Source organism: Vigna angularis, chromosome 10 (genome assembly GCF_016808095.1).
Source record: "Vigna angularis cultivar LongXiaoDou No.4 chromosome 10, ASM1680809v1, whole genome shotgun sequence".
NCBI lineage: Eukaryota > Viridiplantae > Streptophyta > Magnoliopsida > Fabales > Fabaceae > Vigna > Vigna angularis.
In genome coordinates, this window is record NC_068979.1 from 22,360,497 (window position 1) to 22,384,778 (window position 24,282).

Here is a 24,282-nt window from a genome sequence, read left to right on the forward strand (position 1 = left end):
TAGTAAGAATATTTTTAAGAAGTTAAATACTCTCAATATTTTGATAATTACATCAACTTCTATAATTTGATTGAAAATTATGTGGTTCAGTATCTATACAGGGAGAGTTCAGAAAAAAAATCTATAGATACTTTAAATCAAATCTACCATCTAGCTATGACCTTGTCACAAACCTAGATGTATATCATGCCGCGCGAAAATTTTAGAATGATTGTAGTGGCTGTAGCACATCCAGCACATAGGTTTAATCAGGATACATGTTTGCAAAGCTTTTGATTGTTATTGTTATTTACATACCCTTCGCATTAGATCAAGTAATGGTTTACTTTTGATGCAATTAGGTTTGTTGTTCCTGCCAATATTGTTGGCTCAAGAATCGAGATATTCTGAGTAACCCTTTACATTCCAAAAAGAAAGCAATTCGAGTAGCAGGGCAATAATAGCACGCTGTCTTCCACGGCTATGGGCTGCCTGAAAGGATTTAACTGAACCTACATTATAGTGTAATGAATTATTAAAAGATTATGCCAATGATAAACAAGTTTAAAAATAAACAAGTTTAAAATAACCACTTGTCCCTATTGATAACACTAGTCAAGGAATCAATCCTGGTATGAAACAAGCTTCAGTTTTGATCTATAGGTCTTTACTAACAGACATTGGTCCCTGCTAAGCAGATAGAAACTAAAACCTTAGAAACACAGTAACAACAAAAACCAATTGGTACATTAACAAGAAACAGATACCTAAATGCATGTCAACTAGGACTAAATGCTTAATTTAGCTTCAAAACAATTATTTTCTATGTCAGCAAAGTATGAATACAAAACTTACTGGCAATTTAGGAGGACGGTCAGACACAGTCTTAATACAACTTGCTGCAAGATGACATGCTTCCTCGCAATAATCAGTAAAAACAGCTGGGACGCCAATCTTTTCAATTAACTCCTGAATTTTTTGCAAGAAACAAAGAAAATGAAGAAAAACATGCCAGCACTGTTAACTACTTTTCAAAGGTAGTATAAAAATAAAAATTAAACTAACGCCTAAATCTGGGATAAGCACAAGGTGGGAGACATACAATACATGGTAACCAACTGGAATAAGCAGCAATGCCACCATTTGGAGCAATTATTAGGTGAGGAAAGGAATCCTGTAAGTGAAACATTACTTAAAGTAAATTGTAGATATGAGATTGTGCACAAAAAATTAAATCAAGCAAGATTACTTTAAATGACTATAACATACTAGATCCCCTTCAAATGTTGCAACATACCTTAACAATATCTCTATATCGGTCATGATAGAATCCTCGCCAAAGCTGCAATGTCACAGCTGAACCAGACTCTGTTTCAGGATATGTATTTTTAATTGCTATTTTGCACTCACACTCATCTTCATTGCAACAAGCATACTTTGAAATTTGAATTTTCTCACCATCCCTGTTCATTGGGAAGCAACAAGGACAGATATTTAAACCAAATAGGATCAGTATCAGATGATAATTCAATGACTTATGAGAATGGATCAGACCTTTGAGGAGGAATTGCAGGTCCAACAAGTTCTATATGAACATGAAAACCAGGGAAGAGTGCCAGTAATTCTCCAAACACAAGAAGTTGTAGCAACTCTTTCTCAGGTCCTTCCGTATATAATAATGATGCCAAAGTTATACGTCAAGAAATCAATAGTAAGAAAATACATAACCAAGCCTTTTTAAACAAAACATTTATGTTTTTCAAAATTTAACATTTATTCATGATCAATAAAAGATAAAACTGATAACTATGAGTACAAAACAGTTGCATAACTAATCTTGAGTAGTGTGAGGAAGTTTAAACAAACTTTTAACAGCACAAAGAAACCTGAAAACTGCATTTCACTTGTAAACAAAAACAAAAGAAAAAAGACTTATAAAAGCCCAAGTTTTTGGTTAGTTGATGGATGAATCCTTACTTTCACTTTTACATTTTTAGTAGAAATATAGAACTACATGCATTATGTCTAATAAAGGAGAATTAGCATATATGGTCATAACTCATCAAACAACACTGGGTTATTTCCCATGTAAGTGAAAACATGACAGCTAGGAAAATCTATAGTGGCTAATCTGAGGGAAGTTAACCCAAAGTCAGCAATAAAATATCAGTGGTACCTATACAGTCTATATGGCAAAAAAAGTAAGATGATTCAAACTTAAACATGCATTTAAGGGTATTTATCAAGTTAAGGTGCAATCATTTCAGCAATTCACAAGGTAAAGCCCCCATCCAACCCAAGTTTTTCTAACTTGAGAAATTTTCTTATAGCAAAGCGAACCTTTTTTGTTTTCTTGTTTTTGGAAATAAAATAAAGAAATGTAAAAGCTACAAATGAGCAATAAACTTCATGGTTGCATCTTTTACTTTGAGGAGCTTCTATGAGAGTAAACAAACACCATTGTATCATTTTTTTTCTTATGGTATCTTTTTTAAAATTTTAACTGAATATAAATATCCCTTGGCCATTAGATACATTCATTATACTAAATATGTATATAATGGTCATAGTATTTTGGAGAAAAATCACACAATTCAAGTCCCATTCCTAACATATAACATAAAAGATAACTAATTAAAAATACTCAAAATTTGAAATTAAAATGTCTAGGGAAAATTTATGGGTGATGATATACCAAGGTAATGTATGTACAACTTTTCATTGATTTCAGGATTCAAGGCTGTAATTCCAACAAGACGAGCAGCATGATATATTGTAAGCGGCTGAAAAAGAGGCAACCCTTTAATTCTGTAAAAACCATATAATTAAAAAAAATGTAATGAGTAAATACATGTAACAACAAGTCTATTCTTATAGTATTGGAGGCAATAAATTTAGTAGACCGTTCTCTTCTATCAGAGTAACCAATGGGACAAAGATCCATTCCCCTACAGATTTTACAGGTGAAAGCAAACATTTTATTGTGGTAGGTGGAATCTGAGAAGCTAGCAGGGGGATCAAGCCTCCCAACCCTTGTATTTTGACTGCAAACAAAATAAGAGCCAAAACCAACTGCACACACCATTACTGCTTACAAACAAAATAAGATAACAGATTCCCAGTCAAAAAATTGAAACGAGGATAAAAGTATAGAATTTCCTTGAGCTAATTGTGACAAAAATTTACACAACCGTACCCAATGAAGAAGCAAAGCAACAGGCGAGTCTAGTGGGATGCTTCTCCACTTATAGTAGTCTCTCCAACTATGCAATTGCTCTAATACCAGAGAGTTTGGCCCTGACCAGTTATACATTGCATTTAATTCTAAATCTAATTAAAAAAGAGGAAAGGGAAGTTGAAGAAGATGAAGCTTGACAAACAAACTTACCACATGGACATAAAACACTTGGGAGATCCCAACCATTATTTAAACTGCAAAAAATAAAATTCAAAACCTGAAGTGAAAAGGTTGTAACTAAATTATAATCATAAGTCGAACATTCTTCAACTCTAAAAGGAACTCATCAATGATATAAATTGAAATTTAATTCAAAGAAGTTTCAGAATATGAAGGAAACAAGAGGAAACCCTAAACAATCAAATGAAGCAGATGTCGCCCCACAACCGCATTCATGCAGCCACATTCCCACTTTATGAAGTCCTCTGTTGCTCAAAAATGAACATCTACCTTCGTGCTTCACACAAACCTGTTAAAACTACATAAACATCGATTAAAAAACAAAAATTTAAAAATAAATGAGAAATCCTACTGTTCCGAAAGCGGTATTAAGAAGGAAGAAGATGAGAGGTGACCTGAAACGTGGCTTCGCGAGAGAAAGTGAAGGGAAAATCGTTGAGGACTTCAACACTCTTCATCTGCTGTTGCAACCTATCACACTCGTGTTTGTGACGACTCCAGTGTGCAATCTAAGCGACCAAATACGAAAGCAGTGAAGCTATGAATGAATTTACGACGCAGTTTACAACCTAATGGCACACATAAGAAAAAGAAGTTGATGCAAACCTGGTGAGAAAGAGAGCAATATGCGACGGCTTCGCAGCGAGTGCACAGACGCGTGGCGGCACCGCCGCACCGTTTTCCGCTCCCTCTCGCCGCGCACTCCATCCCGTTCATCTCTCCGACCGCCGCAAGCTGTTATGTGGCGTGCCGCAGCCCGGCCCAAGACTCACCAGGTCTACCACGGCCCATTCGCGTTTTTTAAAATGTACTAACTGTATTATAATGAAACAAAAGTAAAACCTTCGTAGTTTTTGTTTTACTAATAAAAAAAAAGTTATTAAATTTTTTGTATATAAGAAAGCAAACGTGAAACATAATTTTTGAAAAAATAAATAGTTGGCTTAGTTTGAGGCTTAGTTTGATATTTTACCTCTGAGCATTCATATTTTTAGTAAATTTTATCCTAAATTTTTATTTTCATGAATTATATTATACAAAATTTAAAATTATACATATTTTAGGTGCAATGATATAATCGATAGCAGATCATTTTCAATCCATACATTACACTTTAAATTATATTTTATCACTCAACCTTCCAATTTTACAATATTCATTAAAAAAAGTTAGTTTGACCCTGATTAAAAAAATATTAATTTGACACTACTTTTAATAATATAATAATATATATTATGATTTTAAATTAAAAAATAATATAATTATTATCAATATATTATTGTTTAATCATGTTAAATGAATGTAATTTGTCGGTTGTGTCATATTCAATTTTTAATTTTTCAAATTTTATTATTGAACTTTTAGTTTCATGGATTTTATCGATTTCAAAAATATTATATTTGATAATAAAAAATGAAATTAAACTTAAACAGTTTCTTCTATCGAATTTCACTATATGTAAAAACCTATATATAATAATCAGAATAACATAGATAAGATTAATTTCTCATACAATGAAGGGATAAATGTAGGGAAAAAAAGAGAATTTCGTTATTAAAATTAGCCTTTCATAATTTTTAGAATAATCAAATTTTTATTTTTAACTTAAAAAATTCTCAATTATTTAATTTATTCTCTGCTTTCAATACTAATTATTATTGATGTCAAATAAAATAATTAACATGAATTAATCATACAAGTTTTTTCAATTTCAAATCATTTTAAACTGTTCTTGCTATATTTTATTTTAGTTTGAAAATACTATATAACATAGAAAAAGTGGTTTTTTAAAGAAAATATGAAATAAATGGTAAATAATAGAAAAATATCTCAAGTTTTAATTTTATTTTTGAAGTGAAAGATAATTATTGCCCGATAAATATTTATTTATGAATTAATAACATCTTACCAGTGAAGGTAAACTATATAAAAGCATGCATCCCCCCAGGTGTTTAAGACAGATCTGCAAATTAAAGTGGCATAAAACTTCGTCAAATCTCTTTTACATTTAAGTTTTTTTTTTCAATTTCTAACAATATTCTGAAGTCTCTTAACAAAACGTAAGATACAAGAAATAAAATTTGGCTGATTTCCATTTTTGCACCCCTTGTTTCCTCTTGCGTTTCATGGGTGTGTAAAAAACAAAATTAGCACTGGACATGTACTTTCGAGTTTTGATTGTGTAAGAATCCATAGATAAGTACGGGTGTTTCACCCTACGCCTCCAACTTTTTCAAAAAAAATCTTTTTTAACCTTAGTAAATTTTTTTTTTACTTTTTCTCTTTCTATTTAAAATAATCCTATACTTCTTTAATTAGGTATTTTTTAACAAAATTTTTAAAATTTTGTCTTTTATTTATAATTTAATAACTATTTAATTTAATTTAAAAATTTAATATTATTTAATATCTTTTTATATTTTAATAATTAGGGTTAAATAGGTTTTTAGTCCCTCAACTATTAAGCGATATTATTTTTCGTCCCTCTTTTAAATTTTAGTATAATTATTCTTCTTAAAGAAACTATAATTTTTCTTCTTTCAAAATTAACAGTATTAAAAATCGCTTGAGGTGGCTAATGTTTAATCAACATTTTTTCTTTCTAACGTTTGTCACATTGGATTGTTTCAATGCAAATGTCAGCATCTCCTTCTTCGATTGCACCGGTCGCCGCAGCTTCAAACCAAAATGACGTTAGTTGCCTTTCTTCTTCCTTGGGCAAAACAGGGTCATCCCCTCTTCTTTCTCTGTGACAACAGCAGCACCCACCGAGCCAGCACCCACCGACCCAACACCCCCCTCCGATCGGGCGAAGGCGTCGCCGGCGACGCCTCTCATCGATAGACTCATCACCGGCGACCGCGAAAGCCCTCCTTTTACGTCTTTTCCTCGTGCGTGAGAGGGAAAACCCTCACTCAACGGGACGCGCACTCCCGGCCACCGACGAGGCCAACCGCCGCCAGTGCCTCCAACGGAAGAACCCGCGCCCTTCACGGCGGACTGACCTCTCCCGGTCGCGAACCACCGCTAGCCGAAGAGGTCGCCGGTGACATTAAAGACGCGTGACCTTCGCTCTCCCAACTGAGCCAGTTGCCACGACAGTCCTTCTGCTTGGCCCAAGACTTCGCCGACGACACTGATTGGAGAGCAAGTATGGTCCGCCGAAAATCGTTAAAGACGATGTCACTATTGTCAAAGAGGTGTTTTTTCTTTTGAATTTTTTTATCGTTTATGGTTATTTCTCTTTTTGAATATGATTTACTTTGTTCTGTCGGATAGAATTTTATTTGAATCTCCTGTTTAGGTGGCTAGTCGTTTGTGTTTCTATTAATTTTATTTGCTGAATGTGGTTCGGGAAGGTTGAATTGGAGGATCTCGTTCAGAAGAACCGAACAGAACATATAAAAGAAGCCATGGTTTGTTAAAAACAGAATAAAGGTAAAATCACCCCTTAATCGAGAACAAAACAAATGTGTAAAGTAATAGAAAATGTTTTGTTCGAACTGCAATGAAAGAAGAGGAGGAAGAGGAAGGTAGAGCCCCAAGTTGAAGTTGGAAACTGCAGGGTCGTGATAAGGGTCTTTTATTGAAGCAATAAAAGAGGTTGGAGAGAGCAGAGAGATTGTGAGACTAAGATGTAATTAGAAAATGGGATATTAAGGTTAAGAAACTGGATTTGGGTGAATCAGGTTATGCAACCAGACCCAGAAGACCCAAATCACATGACTCCACAAAGATTTGATCACACTTCAGTCCGACTATAATCCCACCCAGGAGTGATCTTATGGGCAACTTACCTTGGTCAAGGGTAACAAGATTGTAAGATTGTGTAAGCTTACAATTTAGATTGTTGACAACATTGGTTGCAAATATAACCATAATCAGAATATACACAATTCAAAGAAAACCACCCACCCTCACAAGTAAACTACAGTTTATGCTTTCCTTTTACATTATACAATTTTGGCAGGGAAAGTTGCAAAAATTCAAGATCCTGTAAATACAATCAAGCATAATAACATGGAACAAACAAGATAGGAGTGAAGGACTAAATCAATGGTATGATAGGAACACCAACTTGGCGATGATGAATACGATTTTGCAGGTGAGAGTGATGGGATGGGTAGTATCAATGAAGATTCTGTTCACCGTAATCATTCCTATACTGCCAGCTTTCTTCACCACCACTGTTGAAGACGAGCATTTCCCACCAATCCATTCGCCAGAAACCTCTCGTATGAAGAAAGTAGAGAGAGAATTGACTCAGTTTTAAAAAGAAAAGTTTCAAAAAAAGAAAGGGTGACTGTTAGCCACCTAAAAAAATGTTAACGTCGACAGGAGTGAATGACTAAATCTAATATTTTCTAAAAAGAGAAGGATGCAAGTGTTGTTTCGGAGGAGGACGAAAACCAAAAATCACGTAAGAGTTGAAGGATAAAACAGGTTTAACCCTAATAATTATTAAAATATAATTTGTATTATTATAATAATTATATTACAAAAATTAAAATTAAAACACTTAAAATAAAAGTAATTAAAATAAAAATAATTATATAAAATCTGATTTAATATATATAAATATATTAAATTATATTAAAATATTAAATTAATAAAATAGAATTTTGAAATTTTTAGATTTCTTAATTATTATTGTTTTTGTTTTTATTTTTTTAATATTACTACTATAATAATATAAATGTTTAATCCTTTTCGACATCCCTATTTATGTACGAATGTCTCAATTGGGTCCTCCTTTTCTAAAGTGTATCAAAATGGTCCCTAATTTTGAAAATTGATATCAATTGAGTCCTTTCTGTTAAGTTGGCTGGACGGCGTTAAAAAAATTGATGAGTGGATGCTGAGATGACGAACGAACGCTCGTCCACCAGCGAACGAACGCTCGTCCATCAGCGAACGAACGCTCGTCGACCACCGAACGAACGGTGGTCCAGTGTGGAACGAACGGTCGTCCAGCAGTAAGAGGTCGACGAGCGTTCGTTCTCTGGTGGACGAGCGTTCGTTCGCTGGTGGACGAGCATTCGTTCACTGCGTTCGTTCGTCATCTCAGCATCCACTCATCAATTTTTTTAACGTCGTCCAGCCAACTTAACGGAAAGGACTCAATTGATATCAATTTTCAAAATTAGGGACCATTTTGATACACTTTAAAAAACGAGGACCCAATTGAGACATTCGTACATAAACAGGGATGTCGAAAAGATTAAACCTAATATAAATTATATTTTAATAATTATTTAAATATAAAATATATTAAATAATATTAAATTTTTAAACTAAATTAAATAATTAATAAAGTATAAATAAAAAACAAACTTTTAAAAACTAATTGAAAATCCGATAACATAGTTATTAGATACCGATGACTTTTTTAATTTTAGTTTTTATTTAAAATTTAATAATAATTTAATTTAAATGAAAAAATTATATTTTAATAATTATTAAAATATAAAAAATATTAAATAATATTGGTTTTTTAAATTAAATTAAATAGTTATTAAATTATAAATAAAAGACAAAGTTTCAAAAATTTTATTAAAAGGGTGCAGAGTTAAAGTGTAGAATTACTTTAAATAGAAAGAAAATAAGTAAAAACATATTTACTAAAGTCAAAAGAAATTTTTGAAAAAGTTGGAGGTGTACCCATAAGTATATTATCTAAATGATCACATAACTAGTATAAGCACATATATCAAGGTCCCAAGCACTTCTTCCTGCACTTTCAATAAATCAAAACATTTATTATTATTATTATTATTATTATTATTATTATTATTTAATTATTTATTAAAAATTAAACAAACTCAAACTTATATTTTCATTTTTTTTTCTTTATATTTCCTTATCTTGTGTATTTTCTCTCTAATGAGCAAACCTTAAAATAATTTAAATCACATTGAATTTGGATCTTAAACATAGACTGTTTATAGGTAGTTAAATTACCAAAAGGCCCTCCTTACTGCTGTCACTTATTACCGCCATCAGTCCCTTGCACTCATCATCATCCATGGAAGGAATGGAGAAAAAAGTATTTTAGATAGTAGAATTTAAAACTTATTACAAAGAAAATTTTGAATTATATAATTTAAAAAAATTGTGCAAAAATAATTTCTAGAATTTATAATTTTTTTTCATAAAAAATTACTTTCAAATTGCACAATCTAAAAAATTGTTTAATGCAAACTTTTTCATGCTAAAAATGAATTCGAGATTATATAATATATAATTCATTTTTTAAGGAGGAAGTGAAAGTTTTGCATTTATGGAAGTGCAGAAATATGGGGTTACAAAAAGAAATGTCCTTATACGAGAATGAGCTTCAAAGATATTGGGCTAACAGCTGAAGATCATTTGGGTCAGAATATATATTGTTATAATCTAAAGATAGATTTCAGTTAAAAATGACTAATTAATTTTCGGTTAAAAGTAATAATTGAAAACCTGTCATATATTTCATATAAAATAAATATACATATTTAATCATACTTTTTATATACAGGGGAGAGAAATTCTGTTGCAGAGAGCATAGAATATATATATATATATATATATATATATATATATATATATATATATATATATATAATTAAGTTACCTGTATTTTGTTAATATGTATTAGTTTCCGACATACTACATCTAGTTCAACAAATATATTATGTGGTTTTTCACTTGATAAAATGTTATTATATTTTTTTAATAATGCTTACATATGCTTTGGGTAATATAGTATAATATTTTTGTACTAGTATGATTTGCCAAATAAAGAAAAAAGGAAAATCCGACCTAAGTATGTTTAATTTGATTGGATTGAAAATTACAGAAAATTGTGATCCAATCCATACCATATACATTATACTTTTCATGTTTTTCTATTTTTACGTGGTTGTCTTTCCTAAACTATTATACAAAAAAAAAATCCTAATTCTCCTCTTGACTTTTCCATACAAAAAAAACCATCAAACCATTATTTATTAGAATCTTATCATAAATCCACTTAAAATACTTTACTTTTAAAATATAGGGATAAGAAAGATTAATCATTTACATAGTAAAAAAAAGCAATCGATCCTAATTTTTAAAATGCACCAAAGCATTTTTTTTTAACATGTAATTTTTCCTTGAAAGTTCAGCTTTTACGAAAACAGAAAAAGGGTTAAATTGTTTTCCATAAGAAAAGAATTTGGAGTGCATGATAAGAGAAGTTGATTGAACAGGAAAGAAGGCTTTAAGCATTGGATTTTGAAAGGTGATTTGGGTGAGGCATTAAAATTGAAAGCCTAGTAGAAAACATTGGTATTCCTATAATATTATAGCATATCCTTGAATTCCACTTTGTTTGTTTTGTTATTCTGGTTGACGTTGGAGGGAAAATGCTTTGTGCTTTTATTACCTGTTTGGTAAAGTGAGATCCAAAGTTCCTATGATATTGCCATAGTACAAGCAAATAAAAAAGATACCCAAAATCAGACCCAATATTGAAAAAAAGAGATGCCAAATCTTGATCGATCAAATAAAATACCAACTATTCGCTGGGTTCTTTTTCTCCCTTCAAAACCCTTTACAAAAGCTAGCTACCATTTCTTATTATATAACACTCCTTGATTCTATTGAATATTTCAACCTCTAATTATATTCATCACATCTAATCCAAACAGTTTGTTCAGTTGGTCGGGCATAATATATATGCATTCCATTACTCCATCAATCTAATATTTTATCTTCATTCAAAACACCTCTTCATCAAACTCTAATCTCTCCAAATATTCAATTCTTTTTCATATTTTTTTCACCACCTAAATCATCAAATCTAGTAATTAAATATGTTTTTCATCTTTAAATCAGATATGATTCATGTTACCCAATTAACCCTAACGTTGCTTTCACCAACAAACCTCTTTTCACAAAATTATGCTCCCAAGGGACAAAAGAAGATGAGCTTGACCTATTCAACAATCATACAAGAATGGGTGAAAATAAAATTATAAAAAGAGGGAGACAAACTTTTTGTTTGTGTTTAACCAATATCAAAATGTTACACTAAATTTTCATCACTTTGCACCAATGTTTGTTCTTTTGCACTTTGTTTATACATATTGTTTAGTTAGGGTTTGGAGACTACCAAGAAATTACAGTTAGGCTTAATTTCAAGTAATTTCATTGTATCGTTCCAAAAAATAATAGTAATTGAAAGGTGCAAAGTAGTATGGTAGTTGAGATTGCTGAGTTTGAAGAACCTGCAAAACATATTTTAGATTTGGAGTCACTGATAGTTCATAAAAGATTGGTTCCTTCAAAATTTGATCCCTTTTGAAATCGATTTTGACCTTTTGGATGATTTAAAAAATGGGAAATGTTTGAGTATAACATGCTAGAAAATGGCATATAAAGTGACTCACGGTTCTTGATTTTAGTCGGTGCTAGTTTATTAGTAATTCGGTGGTTGGTTTCTTTCTTCATTCCTAAATTTTAATTGTTTATTAAATCATTTTACTTTTCTTAGTATAAATTTTTGAAACTGAAGTCAAATTGTAGTTGATGTTTGGTGATTTTAAGGAAATTTAAATTTACTTATGAAAATTTTAATTCAGTTTGGGAGACTTATTGAAGTTAAAAATGGTTTTGTTACTTAAACAAATGTTTATAAAAGTATTTTTAAATTACTTGTAAATAAACTGTTTTTAGGGGAGAGTATAAAAATTTTAAAAGAGTTGTTGATGATGTAAAATATGTATGATTTGTAAGAGTAAGTGTGGATTATGACGAGGAAATATTCAATATATTTGAGTGTTTATTAAATATTTGATTTGATTGAATATTATGATACTTATAGGTATAGAATTGTGATAATAATAAGATTAAGGTAGGTGTATTATCATATTTATTTTTAAATTATTTGTTAATAAATTGAATGACAAATTTTATAGGAGTGTAAGTCACAAATTACTATTTTGAAGATTTACTTTATGAGTAAATTTCTAAGTGACAATTAAACAAAATACAAGTACAAGACCATAACATACAATAACTTATTAGAACTTATAATGAATATATGTTATTTACTAAAACTTGATCATAGAAAATTTAACTCAAAATAATTAAAGTCTTTATATTTTTTTCGAGTAAAAATTTATAAGTAATAAGTAAGGGTCAAACTCAAAAGACTCCTTATGCTAAAATAAAATATTTTGTTTTAAAATAATTATATATATATATATGAGATTGTTAGAAAAAATAGTATAATTTAAAAAAAAATAATTAAAATAAAATTTTTCTATTACTAATGTTTTGATACATTATTAATCTTAGAGATAAATACTATTTATGTATAAATAGTTTTTCTTTTATATTTATTTAATTGATAATAAATATTATTATTTTAAATCAAAATGATGACAAACAACTCCTATGCTCTCTCTTCTACCTATAAATACTCATATTTAATAGACACAACAACAAACACAATTCATACAGTGTTTTATAATATTTGAAAAAAAAAATTGAATAACATGATTTTAAAGGTGAAACCGTAGTTATGAAAATTGAGTGTTTATGTGGATGTAAATCAATTAGCATTTTATGTGGATGTAATTAATATTCTTTTATTAGCATTTATGAATGTAAATCAATTACTGACTCTAAAATAACAATTATATTTTTAGTATTTCGTGAAGTTAAAATGTTTATTTTTGACAGATAATTTATGAGGTTGCACAATTAAGATATCAAAGTTTACACTAATACCTTACACAATCTTATTTGGGAAGTTAAAATGTTTACTGTAATAAAAGTTATAAAGCTTATTAAAAGAAAGCTTCCCTCAAATACGTGTTTTATTGCAATTAAGTCTTTTAATTCAAAGATGGTAAAAGAGTTTATAAAATAGGGTCTCCTTTAAAGTATTTCATTAATGGCTACAGTTTCTTTAAGTTTGAATATATATATATATATATATATATATATATATATATATATATATATATATATATATATAATTAGATAACTTAATGATACTTAATGTAATTGATTTAATTCACTAAATACTAGCTATATCGTAATCCTTCATTTAATTTAATAAAATAGATAATTAATTATTAAACTAATCCTGCATTAGAAGACTCTCTGTTTATTTTCTATTTAGACGAATATCGTAACATACATTAAACGAGTTTGTTTTATATACTAATAAAATAGTTTAATAATATACATTAGACGAGTATGTCTATATGTTGAATAGACAAGTGAATTTGTTTTGTATACTAAGTAGAGGAGTCTAGTAATACATATTAAACGAATGTGTTCATATATTGATCAGATGAGTCTAACGACATATATTATACGAATTTATTAATGTACTGATTAGACAAGTATAACAATACATATTAGATCAGTTTCTCCATTCACTAATTTATATTTTTAGCGAGTCTATTCTATATATTTTTTGCACATCTTTTATATATTTAGAGAGTATTATATATTTTTTCACATTTTTGTCCTTTGTACTTTTACAAAGTTTGTTATTTATATTTTTATAGACATATTGACTTTCTAAACTTATAAATCATTTTTCATACCGATTCGATTCAAAACTTAATTATAAACTTAAAAAGATTTATTATTTCTTTCTTTAACCTCTAAATTTCTTTTAATAAACACACAAACAGACTTCATAATGTGTTCAACACAAATTTAAAACTAGTATACATATAAAATTAGATAACTTAATGATACTTAAATTCAGCATATATACCTATAAGGCTACAACCAAAAATACAAATTTTCTTTGCAAAACTCTATAGTACGACTATCAAATACTGATATCATGACTGACAAGTCATAAGCCGAGGACTGACTACTATTGTTTCTCTAAAGCTATTTACACGCCTTTAACATATCATGAAAAGTTTGGGGGACTAGTGTACTATATATGACCGCTTACCCCTCGACCACATCAGTATTGGTCTCGTCTTCGGACGATGTAGTGAAAATTACAATTGAATATGTTCTAAGTGCCTACACCTAAATATGTCTAACCTCATGGTATATGACTACCACTAGGCGGCCTGGCCGAGTACCTGTCGGTCTACCAAAACTAATGGCGTACCAACTACTCTTTAGTTGTTATCATAATATGATCAAACACTTGATCAAATAAGGTAAATGGGTCACTAGGCCAAAGCCTAAGCCCTTCCAAATAAGGGTCCACAAACATAATAAGTTGTATTATAAATAGCACAATCATCGAGGTATTTTATTTATGTTCTCATTAATTACACATTTACTACTCTATTGACATGAGATGCTAACTTGAGCATCAAAGTATCTTCCGCAAACACAATCCTCATTCATCTTACGGAGGACGAGTACCGAGGAAAAAGAGAATGAACACTTTGGAGATTGAAGATTGGAGATGTTCATGGAGTTAATAAAGTCTTGGTAGGGTACGTCATCGACTTTGTAAGAACAATTGGTGCCCACTGTAGGGCTAAGGGGGGTCAAGTAGTATTCTGTGAAAAAACCTAGTTTAGTGAAGGAAGTAAGCATTATGGTGTCCACAAGGAGCAAAGTGGTTGGAGAGAGAGAAGTCCTCCTCGACTATAACATACCCATTATCCTAGAAGCTCAGGTGAGGGTGCAACAAGAATTCACTAAGCTTAAGAAGATGAGTGCTGAAGAAATGGATGCCTTAAGAAAGGAGAATGCAAGACTAAAAAGGAGGGTCGAGGCCAAGGTCATAGTCGACAAGGAAAAGGAGAAGGAAGTTGTTGACAACACGGTCTTGGCGTAGAAAACTCCTTGCACCGTCCTTGTCTGTGGAAATGAAGAAGAGGGTGATTACAACCCCACTCCCAAGACACACCACTCCTTAACAATGGGAGGGAACCACCAACATCCCTTCATAGACGGCATCATCGACACCCTCCTTCCTAAGCAGTGGAAGACTCACTCAAGATTGGTATGATGCTAGCATCGAACTAGATGAACATGTGGTCTTCTACATCACCCAAGTCAGTTTGTACTTAATCGACGATGCAATCATGTGCAAAGCCTTGCCCTTACTCTTAAAATGGTGACCTTGAAATGGTTAACCTGCCTCCCCCCTTATATTGTTCACTACTTTGACACACTAATGTCGTCCTTCACCAACAAATTCACCACGAGTCGACATCATCATCTCACCTCTCACCTCTCTCCTCTCTTACACTCCTTAGGTGAACCACTGAAAATCTTCACTGAAAGGTTCAACAAGGTGGTAGCCCCGAAGATAAAAAACCTAAACCTTGAGGTAGTTCTCCACTACATGATCACAATGATGAGGTCGGGTCCATTTTGCAAATGATCTATGCATGGCGTCGCCTACAAGCATGAACGAGTTGAAACAGAGAGCTACAAAGTTCATATGCTTGGAAGAAGTAAAAGAGTATTGCAACAAGATAAGACCCAATATGTTAGCTGAGAAGAAAGATGTTGAATGTGGACTCGACTTAGAAAGGTGGTTTTCGACAGAGAAAGCCTATGCTTCCTCAATTCTTGCACTACACCTCACTCAATGCTCCCAAATCTCGAGTCTTTGTGGAAGTGTTGTAGGAAGGCCTTATCTCGCCATCCAAAAAGTCCTAAAACCAACAAAAGGTGACATGAACAAGCACTGCAAGTACCACTGCAACAATAGCCACACAACAAATGAGTGTGTTACCCTTAGAGATAAGATTAAAGAGTTAGTCTGAGTCAAACACATGAAGCGATTTGTAAGGATGAAGGTAGTTTGCGCTCTAACTATCGAAGGTTCGATGACTGAAGAGATGATAGGAGAGGCAAAGATAAGGAAGAGAAGAGAGATGAGTCGACCCAATGTGAGGACAAACGTTTCAATGTTAAGCCCTCTTTGAAGGGCAAAATTAACACCATATTTGGAAGGTTTGTGGAAGGTGAATCTTCTTCCTCGACCAAGAAACATCTCAAGGTAGTATAGTTAGTGAACGCGATATCCTAGTATTATTGATGCGACAGGATGCCACCTTCACGTTCACAGATGCAAATTTCTAGGGAGTAAACCTAGATCAAGGTTACCCCATGGTCATAACCGTGGATGCTGAGAACTTTGCCATAAAAAGGGTCATAGTTGACAAGGGTAGTTCAATATATATACTCTACTGAAAAACTTACCAGAAGTTGGAGCTGCCCGAAGAAGCAATAACGTCTTATAACGAACTTGTATATGACTTCTTTAGAGAAAAGGTGCTTGCTAGAGGTTACATTGACCTCCATACGAATTTTGGTGAAGGAAACCTAACCAAAACCATACCAATTTGATATTTGTTAGGTCGCCTATTGCTAAACCTGTTAGGCGTTGTGTTGTCCACCTTACACCTTACGATAAAGTTCTCATCCTTGTCCGGGAACATTATCATAGTTTATGGTGTCCAAAAGACGGTCAAGGAGTGCTACATCGCGAGCCTGTGACTCTAAGCTCCCTTACTAAATACCAATAATGTTGAACGAGCAAGAGCAGCCAACACAATCATAAGAGATTACCTCGACCCCAAAATAGGCAATGATGCAAGGATAAAGCTTGTGGGGAAACAAGACGTTTCACTTTGCAAGAAGATTGATGTATGAAGATAGGGGTAACACCGACCTAATTGATAGGCCAAGTCCTAACTAATAACATGGACCTGTTCACATGGACAACAGTTGGCCTCCTAGAGGTCGACCCAAGGGTAGCCTACTGTTAAGACTCCGGCAAGTAAGTGTATCGAATCGTATTAAGTAATAAACATGGTAAGACCAAGTATCGTTTTCCTAGAGACTCACGGCCTAAACATTTATGTGATTTCTTGATTAAATAAGACTTGAAAACAAAATCTTTTGGTTTAAAATGCAAATACAGAAAAGTAAAGATGCATGCAAATTGATCAATTGGACAAGAGTGCAGAGATGAACAGATGAATTTGATATTATGGGATGAATATGTTGTTGGGGTTAGATTTCACCTAGTTTACTCTCATGTATATACGAATTCTACTTCTTTATTAATGTTAATGTCACTATCTAAAGTACTTAAAACCTGATTCCTCGGCGAAGAAGCCTATCCTTAATTACTAGGTCACAATTCCTTGTATCCCTAACAATTAATTATGCATTACGATTAGTAGCTTAAGACAACCAGAACTCATACCCCCATTCCTGAGTAATACTGCTTCTAGGAAAAATTCTCCAGAAACCTGAATTGTAAGATACCTTCCAGTACTCATGCAAATCATACATCATGCTAATGAATGAGTTAAACAAAGCAAGCATTGAGTGAAGAAGAATTACCCTAACAATTAATGAAAGAAGCATATATAATTAAGAATCAATTCAATACATGAGAGTTTACAAAGGTTCACATCATTCCCCAACAACAAATAGAATTTAGTTCACCATTGGCATGGTGAAACTAGATGAATAATGGAAAAGAATGAAAGATAAAACCCTAGAAGTTGAAGATAGGAGCTTCCGCATCCAAATCCGCTTCTGAGGGGTCAAAGAGTGTGTTTTTGCGCCACTTCTGTCAAAAGATACAATCCCTAGGACGTTCAAGTCCTTAAATACAACATAAAAATAACAGAAAACGGGTCCAAGCCCACGAAACTGGCGCTCAGCGCCCCACTTAGGGCGTCCAGGCGGCGTGCCGAATCATCTGATGCTCAGGGTCAGCTCAGAAGGCAAGCAGGCGTGGTGTGACTCGAGGAAGTGGCGCTCAGCGCCCCAAAAAGGGCGCCCAGGCGCGAGACAGGGACTTCCTGCGCTGAGGTTTCAAAAAAAGGGCAGCCAAGCATGAGACAATGTAATCCGGCGCTGAGGGCCCTTAAAATGACGCTCAGCGTTGCTGCGTTCCTCCTTTCTGATGCTTTTCCAGCTCTTCTTGAGTTTCAACTCCTTACTACTTCAACTCTTCTTCCAAATCATCTCAATTCCTGTTGAAAACAAGGAAATCTAGCATAGAATCATTAAATTCACCTTCAACTCTCTTATTCACACAAAACTATGATTTCAAGCTAGTTTCTAAGTCAAAATGGGTGTTTTTAGTATCAAATAACGGTAAATTCAATCGTTATCACCTACCACAAGCTAACCATATTTAGTGAGGTAAGGCCGATTTCGTAGAAGAAGAGGAAGTTAGGCAAGGATAGAAGGCAGCCTGTCAAGGCTAAGGAAAAAAAGTTATTGCAAGCTAGTTTCATAAAGGAGGTAAGAAATAAAACGTGGTTGGCTAATGTTTTTATAGTAAAGAAGGTCAATGGAAAATAGCACATATGCATTGACTACACAAATCTGAACAAGACATGCCCCAAAGATGCATATCCTTTATTCAACATAGACCGATTGGTAGATAGAGTGACCGACCACAATGTCCTGAGCTTTTTAAACGCCTACCTAGGATACATCTATATCCCTATGGTTGAAGCGGACAAGTTGAAGACTACATTTATCATGGAAGAGGCCAACTACTACTACAAAGTTATGCCCTTTGGCCTGAAGAATGCTAGAGCCACATACTCAAGATACAATCAGACCCCTATGGTTAAAGTCGAGAGGCTGAAGACTACATTCATCATGGAAGAAGCCAACTACTACTATGAAGTCATGCCTTTTAGCCTGAAGAATGTTGGAGCTACCAACAACTTATTGACAAAGTGTTCAAACACTTACTCGACAAGATCGTCGAGGTGTACGTGGATGACATGGTGGTGAAGTCCCCAACCCTAACTCAATATTCAATGGACCTGTCTTAAGTGTTCTCTGTCCTATGAATGTACAACTTGAGGATAAATCCAGAAAAGTGTGTGTTCAGTATAAATGGCGACAAGTTCTTGGGTTTTATGTTAATACATGGGGAGATAGAGGTGAACCCTAAAAAAGATAGGTGACCATAGACATGAGGAGCCCCAAGAATGTCAAGGAGGTACAACATTGACACCAGACTACTGATATTATTGTTAATATCTGACTCCTTTCTAGAACTCGTATTCGAACCACTACAAGACACACACATCTGGACTTAGAACTAATTGGCTTCTCAAAAGTAATCAGTCTTTAAAGGGATGAACTTCTAAAAAATATGGCGACTTCAAAGAAATCTTTTGGGAACATGGTGATAACTTAGGTCAAATGAAACCTCTATTTATAACAAATTTTGTAATGGTTTGCCCCCTTACCTTTCTCCCTCAATCGTCAAATCTATCCAAGTCTAAGGCTAATGGTTGTGACTCATTTCCCTTCCAAGCAACACATCATTTAATGTGCAACAAGCCAATCACACCTCCCTCATCATGTTACCCCTAGCACCTAATCATTACAACCTCTTCATCGTTACGTTTCACGAGGTTAAGGCTATTATACTTGTACGATTATAACTAAAGATATAAATTTTGATTGCAAAATTTCACAAGATGACTACCAAATACCGATATCGTGGTTAACAAGTAAGAAGCTGAGGACGAATTACTATTGTTTCTTTAAAGCTTTTTACACACCTTTAACATGTCATGAAAAGACTAGGAGCTATTACACTATATATGGTCGAGTACCCCTTGACCATAATAGTATTGGACTCGTCCTAGGACGATGAAACGTGGATTACAACCGAATATGTCCTAAGTGTCTGCATCTAAACATGTTCAGCCCATATGTATCACTAGGCAGCCTGGCCGACTACCTATCGATCTATCAAAATTAATGACGTTCCGACTACTCTGCACTTGTTATCAGAATATGATCAAACACTTACTCACATAATGTAAATGGGTGTTGTTCCCTCCACCACTCCAAGTGCTCTTGCACCTCCTCACTATTTTCTTTTATTTCAAAAATACTCTACACCTCTCAAGTATTTTCTTTTATTCCAAAAATACCCTACACCTCCCCACTATATTTAACAATCTTTTTATTTCTCTCTCCACATTAATGGAGCATTCACATGGGTGAGATTTAAACTTGTGATATATTGCAAAATTTTATTTACACCTTGCCTTAAATAAGTTTGATTCAATCTTATTTTCACTGTTCAAAATATTTTTTTTCTTCAAATTACTTAATAAATGGTAAAATTTTGTTCTAAATTTCTAGAAAAATGTTTATATATATTGTGTTTTTTTTTACATTTAATATCTATAATTTTTAACATTATATTATGTTATAACTTACCGACATGTTTGACTCAAATAACTTGAATAAAGTATTTAATTTATTAGATAAATAATATAAAAATATTATTAAATACTTAAAATATAAAAAAAAAAATATTTGTTAAAGATTTGTAATTTATTTAGTTCTTTCGTCATTATAAAGTTAGTATATAATAATAATAATAATAATAATAATAATAATAATAATAATAATATATTATTTACTATTAATATTATTATATTTATTATTTTGTATTTGCATCTAACTTTTAAGTTTATAAAGTGGAACTAATATTGAAGTTTCCTCTGAATTTTATATTTTGCAATATATCACAAGTTTAAATCTAAGCCATATGAATCCTCCATTAATGCAGAGAGAGAAAGAGAAAGATTGTTGAGGATAGTGGGGAGGTGTATGGTATTTTTGGAATAAAAGAAAATAGTGGGAAGGTATAAAGTATTTTTGGAATAAAAAAAATAGTGGGGAGGTGCATAAGCACTTGGGGTGGTAAAGGGAACAACATCCAATGTAAATTGTCAATGGATCCAATCCCAATCCCAAACCCATCTAAGCAAGGACTCACAAATATAATAAAGTATATTACAAATAACATAATGATTGTAGTATTTTATTTACGTTCTCATTAATTTCGTTATGAGAAATTGACTTAAACATTTTTTGTCATTCATCTTACAAAGAATAAGTACTAAAGATAAAAATATTTAAATATTAAATATTGGAGACATTCCTGAAATTGTTAAAATTTTTACAAAATACATCATTACAATAATAGTAATTCCAACTATATTGATAGGGTAACCCTTCTTTAATAAAAAAGGACACAATTAATTATTTGGCTAAACATAATCCTAAAATGATTTTATTTTCCATGCACTAAATGCAACTTGGGATTATTTAAATTAGTATTTTAGAAAGGTTGGAATTTGCGTTATCTCAAACTTTGGTATTTTCTCAACTTTATGAAAATTAAAATCATTCCATGTCCTTCAGCCGTACAAGTAATCGATCTTTGCATGTTATGATTATGAATTAGAGATACTGAAAGTACTTACATTATTAACAAATTGAAATGAATTATTGACATGCATAAAATAATAAGTGTTGATTTTAATTTTGAGCTGGCACTGTTTTCAGTCTTTGACCAATATTAGTCAATTATTCTCCATAAAGAACGAAATCTCTCGAAAATATCACCTCCATGAACATAAGCTTATAAAATTAAAGTTCAAAGAGAAAGAACAAAATCAATTCAAATCCCAACGAAATTTCACTTCGTTAATGAATTATTTTCCAACAACAGCAAACACATCTTCATTTTGTACAGCAAGCTTTTACCACAAAACATGGACACAAAAATCAAAATCAAAACAAAATAAAATAACTCACACGAGGTTGCACGTGCATGATATCACTTCCATGAAGATTAGAATAGATACTCTACACCCATAAATACTCTCTATAATTTATTGCAACCCCACAAAAAAGAAACATAAACTCACACAAAATCAGAAAATCTTCTTGGCATTAATTAAGGAGTTCTCTTCTTTCACGACTTACCAAACGAGGAACGGTGAAAAAATGACGTTGGGAATTTGACGGCGCTGTTTGGTTCAGCTTGACTTAGGTCAACGCTGTCAAACCCCACCAATCACTGTGCGACATCGTTCACAAACTCCCAAGATTGACCAAAATCACGCGAGATTTTGTTTGAGGAAGTGTCATTAATACCTTACTTAGCTTGGGATCAGAAAAGAGAAAAAAGAAAAAAGAGAAAAGAAATTCCTTTGAGATCACAAACCAAAGTGGATTTCAGAATCTCAGCGCCATCTTCCAAAAAACACAAATAAAAAGAGAAGATTTTAAGATTTGATTTTTCCAAAAGAGACTTTATTATTATTATACCATTATTATTGCAATTACAATAGTAGTAATAATTATTAAAAAAAAAGGTGACAGATGGATATTATGGAACAACAACATAACATGTCACATAGCCTCATTCATTAATATAACACTGTATTTAAGATTTGTTCACCCATGTTAAGGAATCCTCTTTCTGTTCTTTTATTTCTTTCTTTCTCTTTGCTTACAATTCCCTCTGCACTTTTCAATGGACACAGACGCCGTCGTTTCCTTTGATCATGTCTCGCCGGAGGATTCTCACGAGGTTCATGTTTTGGCTGTCGACGACAGCCTCGTTGATCGAAAGGTCATTGAACGCTTGCTCAAAATCTCAGCTTGTAAAGGTAATTAACTGTTCTTTAACATATCAAAGCAAAACACACTGTTGGGTGTTCTATATTGTTGTTTTTTTTCTTTACTCTTTTATCTGTGTTCTGTTAAGGATTTTTTCTGGATGGAAAAATTGCAGTTACAGCTGTGGACAGTGGAATCAGAGCACTGCAATTTCTGGGGTTGGACGAGCAGAGAAGGACCTCTGAATCTGATGGTTTTGTCGTATGTATCATGAGAATTTTCATTTCATTTTCATGAACTTTCGTTTATTTTCCATAGCTTATTTTCTGCTCTATGTTTTTGTTTTTTGTTTTCCTTAGCCGAGTTTGAAGGTGGATCTAATTATCACAGACTACTGCATGCCCGAGATGACAGGTTATGAATTGCTCAAGAAAATAAAGGTTCATTAATTAATAATTAAAATTCTAATCATAAACCCTTGATTTTTCCTTGTGATTGACAATTCTAAGTGAAAACGTTTTACTCGATGCAGGAATCGTCCATGTTCAGGGAAATTCCAGTAGTGATTATGTCTTCCGAAAACGTTTTGCCTCGCATAGACAGGTATTATCATTATTGATTTGTTTCCTTCATGCTACATTTTTCTAATTCTAGTTAAGCTAAAGAACATATGTTTAAATTTGTGATGAATTTTAGAAAACTGAAAGGAATTGGAAAATTTGAAAATATGCAGATGCTTGGAGGAAGGTGCAGAGGATTTCATAGTGAAACCAGTGAAATTATCTGACGTGAAACGGTTGAAGGGTTACATGACAACGAAAGAGGTTAAGGTTGGAAGCCATGACAGAGGAAGCGGTGTTGAGATTAACAACAAAAGAAAGCTGGAAGAAGAGGAAGAGACCTCTGACATGTCATCATCGCCACCGTCCATTTCTACACTTTCATCATCACCGTCCGTTTCTTCACCATCATCTTCTCCTACATCTTCACCCACCGTTCTCGCTTCTCCAATCAGACGGCTTAAAATGAGCACCACGGATTGACTCTCTGTGATGGCATCCACAGCAGTATTTAATTTTTTGCTCTTAAGATTTATTACTTTCCTCTCTCTGGGGTCGAATTGCAATTACCCGTTGATGATGATGTTGTTGGTGCTGTCTGTAACGGTTTTTGTTGCATTGGCCCTCTCTTATCTTTTGCTACTTTGTTTTGTTTGTTTGTACGAAGGTGGGTTAAGGTTATGGAAGCATAATGTTATTATGTGGGAAAAGAAAGTTATTGAAATAAATTACTTTTGCAATGTTTTTTGTTGGATTAAAAAGTTAGAAGAAGAAGAAGAAGAAGAAGAAGGTGCAAAAAATAAAATAATGGATGGTGTAAGTGAAGATTGAATTTGGGAGTGGAAATGGTGTGAAACAGATGGAATAATAGTTTGCAAGATCTTGTCTGGTGTAAAGAATAAAGAAATGTGAATTGGAGAT

General features: G+C 32.6%; 2 protein-coding genes across 2 annotated transcripts; one reads left to right on the top strand and one right to left on the bottom strand.

Annotated features, from left to right (window-relative positions):
• LOC108336345 (uncharacterized) lies at positions 1 to 4,211 on the bottom strand. Its single transcript, XM_017572764.2, has 11 exons — positions 4,004 to 4,211; positions 3,793 to 3,906; positions 3,568 to 3,686; positions 3,368 to 3,411; positions 3,176 to 3,276; positions 2,675 to 2,762; positions 1,534 to 1,642; positions 1,277 to 1,442; positions 1,082 to 1,153; positions 835 to 948; positions 1 to 491 (listed from the first exon to the last, which is right to left on the bottom strand). Exons 1-11 carry the CDS (start codon positions 4,112 to 4,114, stop codon positions 399 to 401), a joined length of 1,131 nt encoding a protein of 376 aa, XP_017428253.1. The 5' UTR covers positions 4,115 to 4,211; the 3' UTR covers positions 1 to 398.
• An 18,400-nt stretch (positions 4,212 to 22,611) lies between these two features.
• LOC108337397 (two-component response regulator ARR5) lies at positions 22,612 to 24,062 on the top strand. Its single transcript, XM_017573916.2, has 5 exons — positions 22,612 to 22,851; positions 22,977 to 23,062; positions 23,161 to 23,241; positions 23,334 to 23,404; positions 23,535 to 24,062. Exons 1-5 carry the CDS (start codon positions 22,716 to 22,718, stop codon positions 23,842 to 23,844), a joined length of 684 nt encoding a protein of 227 aa, XP_017429405.1. The 5' UTR covers positions 22,612 to 22,715; the 3' UTR covers positions 23,845 to 24,062.
• Positions 24,063 to 24,282: the final 220 nt, after the last annotated feature.

Excerpts from the sequence above, each read along its gene's own strand:
- LOC108336345 (XM_017572764.2), bottom strand. The coding sequence starts at position 4,114 with ATGAACGGGATGGAGTGCGCGGCGAGAGGGAGCGGAAAACGGTGCGGC. Across the intron at positions 2,763-3,175 it reads TTGCTTTGCTTCTTCATTGG|CCGCTTACAATATATCATGC; the intron begins GTACGGTTGTGT and ends CCTCTTTTTCAG. Across the intron at positions 1,154-1,276 it reads GATATAGAGATATTGTTAAG|GATTCCTTTCCTCACCTAAT; the intron begins GTATGTTGCAAC and ends TTTCACTTACAG.
- LOC108337397 (XM_017573916.2), top strand. The coding sequence starts at position 22,716 with ATGGACACAGACGCCGTCGTTTCCTTTGATCATGTCTCGCCGGAGGAT. Across the intron at positions 23,063-23,160 it reads CTGAATCTGATGGTTTTGTC|CCGAGTTTGAAGGTGGATCT; the intron begins GTATGTATCATG and ends TGTTTTCCTTAG. Across the intron at positions 23,405-23,534 it reads GTTTTGCCTCGCATAGACAG|ATGCTTGGAGGAAGGTGCAG; the intron begins GTATTATCATTA and ends GAAAATATGCAG.